The sequence below is a fragment of the Megalobrama amblycephala genome, linkage group LG19 (assembly GCF_018812025.1).
Source record: "Megalobrama amblycephala isolate DHTTF-2021 linkage group LG19, ASM1881202v1, whole genome shotgun sequence".
Classification (NCBI taxonomy): Eukaryota; Metazoa; Chordata; class Actinopteri; order Cypriniformes; family Xenocyprididae; genus Megalobrama; species Megalobrama amblycephala.
The window spans coordinates 2045254-2051253 of NC_063062.1; the positions used below are offsets into that span (position 1 = coordinate 2045254).

General features: G+C 30.9%; 1 protein-coding gene across 1 annotated transcript in view; it reads left to right on the forward strand.

Annotated features, from left to right (window-relative positions):
- The window catches only part of si:dkey-205h23.1 (AT-rich interactive domain-containing protein 3B), a 61401-nt gene that overhangs the window by 37112 nt on the left and 18289 nt on the right, over positions 1-6000 (forward strand). Inside the window, exon 4 of the mRNA XM_048168666.1 lies at positions 96-168. Coding sequence (XP_048024623.1) covers positions 96-168 — 73 coding nt within the window. The remainder of the gene's footprint in view (positions 1-95; positions 169-6000) is intronic.

Consider the following 6000-nt stretch of genomic DNA (forward strand, 5'->3'; position numbering starts at 1 on the left):
TAGTTTGAACATTATTGTGGAGTGTTACCAATTTAATGAATAATTTAATAAATGAATCCATGACGATTATGTGAATGTGTCTCTGTGTGTGATAGTTATATGAGCTGGATAACGACCCGCACAGGAAGGAGTTCCTCGACGACCTTTTCACCTTCATGCAGAAACGAGGTGAGAGAGTTTAAAGATTAATTTCTGATTAATTTCACCGCTTGATAGAGGAGTGAGTTTATATTCGCCGTCAGATCCAGGATCTGTGTGTGTGTGTGTGTGTGTGTGTGTGTGTGTGTGTGTGTTCTGAAGCATGTGCACACATGTATGTCTCAAGAACGCGTGTGTGTGTGTGTGTGTGTGTGTGTGTGTGTTTTGTTAATGTAAAGCCCGTGTGATTGATGCTTCATGTCTGGACTGAAACCTGAAGATCTGGACGTGTGTTTATTTGTGTGAATGTGGAGGGGCCCGTCAGGGGCCGCGGGGCGATGTGGGGATTGACCTGCAGCAAGTTCACACACGTGAAGGGCACAGAGTGTTTAAACACAAAATCACACACACACAGCGCTAGAATCAGAATCACTAGATCATGTGACACTGAAGACTGGAGTAATGATGCTGAAAATTCAGCTTTGATCACAGAAATAAATTACATTTTAATATATATTTACATAGAAAACAGCTGTTTTAGATTGTAATAATATTTCGTAATTTTTACTGTTTTTAATTAAATAAATTCAGCTTTGATCACAGGAAAAAAATATATTTTACTATATATTCACATAGAAAACAGCTGTTTTACATTGTAAAAATATTTCGTAATTTTTACTGTTTTTAATTAAATAAATTCAGCTTTGATCACAGGAAAAAAATATATTTTACTATATATTCACATAGAAAACAGCTGTTTTACATTGTAAAAATATTTTGCAATTTTCATTGTTTTTAATTAAATAAATTCAGCTATGATCACAGGAATAAATTATATTTTAGTATGTATTCACATAGAAAACAGCTGTTTTACATTGTAAAAATATTTCGTAATTTTTACTGTTTTTAATTAAATAAATTCAGCTTTGATCACAGGAAAAAAATATATTTTACTATATATTCACATAGAAAACAGCTGTTTTACATTGTAAAAATATTTTGTAATTTTCATTGTTTTTAATTAAATAAATTCAGCTATGATCACAGGAATAAATTATATTTTAGTATGTATTCACAAACAGGTGTTTTACATTGGAATAATATTTCACTATTTTTACTGTATTTTTGATCAAATAAATGCAGCCTTGGAGAGTCAAAAACATTGTGTGTCTGTAAGACGTCTTAATGGGCGATCTGAGGACGATCTGTCAGTCACTTTCTGTTCTGAGACATTTGCATTAGTGTTTAAGTCAGTTATCACTTTAACTACAGCTCTAGAGAGTCACACTGCGTCTACAGAGCAGAAGATCCTGCGACGTCACGTGAAACATCTCTCTGTAACTCTGAGGAGACGGGAAGGAAGGAAAACCACAGAATCTCACTTCTGTGTTGAGTGCTTTAATACGAGGAACTCTGTCTCGGTGTGTGTGTGTGTGTGTGGTTTGAACAGCTGTTTTCGACGGACCGTCAGGGTTGAGGCCCCGTATCGAGCAGCTTCAGGAAAGACACATGGTGCTGTAGTTTCATCGCACACAGCGGTTGATCTTCTGTGTCTCAGAGCAGTTTGAGTTTGTTTCCCATCAGTTTCCTGTGGATCAGATCTGCAGTGGTCAATGAACTACACAAATCAATATCCTGATAATATATTACTCCAGTGAAAGTATAAGTACTCATTTTCAATATTATTTGACTGAAAGTACAAAAGTTATTGATTTTTAATGTACTTAAGTATGAAAGTAAAAAGGACTGATCGATGAATTGGCCTGTCACGTTATTGATTAATCGTCTGATCGTGGTTATTCCATCTAATCACAATTATTCGAGATATATTATATTATATTATATTATATTATATTATATTATATTATATTATATTATATTATATTATAATAAATGCTCAAGTACAGTAATGTTACTGTCCAGCGCTGGTTTCAGAGGAGGTGTGTGTCGTCCACCCTGATTCGTGTTGTTCTGGAGCGAGTGTGTTGAACACATGAGAGGCGTGAGATGTTAAGCAGGTCACACAGCTGCTTCTGAACACAACAGCAGCTCCAGTTGTGGTTTGATGTGTCGTGTCACAGGTGCAGGAACCAGATCTTCATCAGATCGCTCCTGTTTAATGGAAATTCATCCATTTTCTAAACGCGTGTTACAGGTCTTATTCTCAACAATCCAATGCATGTGTTTCATTTTTTTGAAAATGTTTTGACTTCACGATGTTCAATCAGAATGTCATAACTGGATCTTCAGTGTTTAAGCCCCGCCCCTGCAAACTCATGCTCATCTGCATACACGTTTGAGTCACGCCCACATCTCAACATCCAATCAATAACCAGTGCATAGAACCAAGTCCCGCCCTGCATTTATTCTTTTTCCTGAAATCCGTCGCAATACATGAGAAAAGATCTATTTATTTTTGTTTTATGACTTTAATCAGCTCACACACACTAAATAGCTAAATAAATCGATTCTTTTCCATGAATTTTGAATTGATATAAAATTTCTGTCCATTTGGATCACACGGTTTTAACAAAAACAAACGAATAAACTCATGTGTCAGTCACACATAAATGAAACAAGCAGATTTCTACACTCAAAAAATGTTTATTATTGACTATTTGCATAAGTAATCATATATTCGTAATGCATTTATTCATCAGCATAAATATTCAGTTTATTGGTGATAAATGTATAAACCTGGTTATGTATTTAAATCTCATTGTTTATTTATGCGATTACAGAAATCTGACCGGTTTTATTCATGTGCGACTGACGAATATGCATCGTATTAAGTTTATTAGATTGTATATGTTAGAACTGTGTAAATATTATATGCATTTGAAAATATAAATGTATAATATATAACAGCAGTGTTAATGGGAAGTGGACTAAAAAAGTAAATTAAAAATATATATTATATTTAAAATATTCATGTGTTTCAATCTCTGTGCAATAGCTCTTTAATTGTACATTTTATTTATTAAATACATTTTTAAAATATTTTTTTATTTATTAAATTTTTTTTTTAATAATTAATAAATTATTTAAATTTTTAAATATTTATTTAAAATTTTTAACATGCATTATTTAAAATGAATAATGCATGTTATAAAATATAAATATAAAATAAATAATGCATGTTATAAAATATACAACAGCAGTGTTAGTGGGAACTGGACTAACATTAGTAAACCAAAAAATTAAAATTTTAATATTTAAAATGCCTGTGCAATATTATATAAAAATGTATTGTATGATTCAGAAATATCTTCATCAAGAAAATTTGACATTTGATGAAAAATAATGTTTTTAAAAATATGTTTTAAAATAGACATTAAATATAAAAATGTAAAATGTATTGCAGTTGTCTTAATGTGATTTATTTTTTATTTTTTTATTTATTTTTTTATTTTTTCTTCCAAATTTGGATGATTTTCAGTATCTCAGTATTTTTGCATTTGCTCTGAAGAAGGTGAAATTTTGAAAATGTTCCCATACAATGAAAGTCACATTAAGTTTCAGAACATCTCCTTTTGTGCAGGTGTGAATAAAGACGAGAGAACGCTCAGTTTTAGTTTAATATCAGATTATTTGTGTCTAGAAGACCCTCGTCAGAAACTGCACCACATGACGCTGCTCAAAAATCTTGATGAATCGTCCACCGTTGGCTCGTTCCTCCGGTGTTTGGCCTCAGAAACCTGATGAAGGGGGTTAGCAGGGCTGGATTAGGGGCCGGCGTCTCATCGTGTGATTAATGAACCTCTGAAACACGTCTGATAGAAGGGCTCCGAGCGAGTGAGAGAAAAACAGCAGATCACTCTGACTGAAACCAGTGATTTATCGGAGACAGAGACAGGGTGGCGGCCCTTCCGCTCCATCCCGAATCAGCAGTTTATTCTCAGTTCCATATATTTATCTGTGATTATAAGATGAGGTTTTGTGTGTAAATGTGTTTTCGGTCCAAAATAACATTCTGGATGTATTTTAAATGACATGTTAGAAGCTGAAAGGCATTTATCATTTCTCTCCTGCATGTGTTGGATGGTCGGCCGATATAAATGCTTCTTCATCTCGCGTCTTTTCCTGTTCGCTCTCGTCTTCACTTCCTGTTTAATGTCCTCTTCTCACCTCACATCGATCACTGCGGCGGCTTTTCAGAAGCTGTTCCTACTTAATGTTTAAATGTGATTAATCTCAGTTATCACATTCAAATCCTTCTGCTGGTTTGGAGATATTTTTGGAGAAATGATATCTGAAACAAGAAAGAAAATTTCTCGCTGAATTTTCAGAACTTTTTCTTGTTTTAAGCAAAAACATCACAAAATTATTTAGATTTCTCTGAAATCAAGATGCAAATTCTTGTCGTTTTGCTTCTCAAGTGAATATATCTTGTTTAAAAGATGACTAACAAGACTAAAAAGGAAACATTTAAATATTTGTGCTAATCTTTATATTTCAGATTTGTTTTTAAACTGTATTATATGTCTGTGGACGGCTTCATCAATATTTACCACTAGATGACCGGGTGGAAATATTGAACACATCATTTAAACTAAACTAGTTTAATTTCATACCAATTACAAACCGCACACTTCAGTTTGAAAAATCAACACTTACGTTCAAAAGTTTAGTACTTTTACTCAGAAATGATGCTTTAAATTGATCAAAAGTGACATTAAAGACATTTATAATGTTACGAAAGATTCTATTTCCCAAAAATGCTGTATATTTTAACTTTCTATTCATCAAAGAATCCTGAAAAATCATGGTTTTTACAAAAATATGACTGTTTTCACCATTAATAATAATCATGAATGTTTCTTGAGCAGCAAATCATCACATTAGAATGATTTCTGAAGGATCATGTGACACTGAAGACTGGTGTAATGATGCTGAAAATTCAACTTTGATCATAGTAATAATTGTTTTTTTACTATATATTCACATAGAAAACAGCCGTTTTAAATTGTAATAATATTTTTAGATTTTTACTGTATTTCTAATCAAATAAATTCAGCTTTGATCACTGGAATAAATTATTTTTACTATATATTCACATAGAAAACAGCTGTTTTAGATTGAAATAATATTTTGTGATTTTTACTGTATTTTTAATCGCATAAATTCAGCTTTGATCACAGGAATAAATTATTTTTAATATATATTCACATAGAAAACAGCCATTTTAAATGGTAATAATATTTTTTGATTTTTACTGTATTTCTAATCAAATAAATTCAGCTTTGGTCACTGGAATAAATTATTTTTACTATATATTCATAGAAAACAGCTGTTTTAGATTGTAATAATATTTTTTGATTTTTACTGTATTTTAATCAAATAAATTCAGCTTTGATCACAAGAATAAATTACATAATTCAATATTCACATAGAAAACATCTGTTTTAAATTGTAGTAATATTTTGTGATTTTTTTTTTTTTAACTGCATTTTTGATCAAATAAATTCAGCTTTGATCACAGAAATAAATTATATTTACTATATTCACATAGAAAACAGCTGTTTTAAATTGTATTAATATTTTGTGATTTTTTTTAACTGTATTTTTAAGCAAATAAATTTAGCTTTGATCACAGGAATAAATTACATTTTTCAATATATTCACATAGAAAACGTCTGTTTTAAATTGTATTAATATTTTGTGATTTTTACTGTATTTTTGATCAAATAAATTCAGCTTTGATCACAGAAATAAATTATATTCACATAGAAAACAGCTGTTTTAAATTGTATTAATATTTTGTGATTTTTACTGTATTTTTGATCAAATAAATTCAGCTTTGATCACAGAAATAAATTATATTCACATAGAAAACAGCTGTTTTAAATTGTAGTAATATTT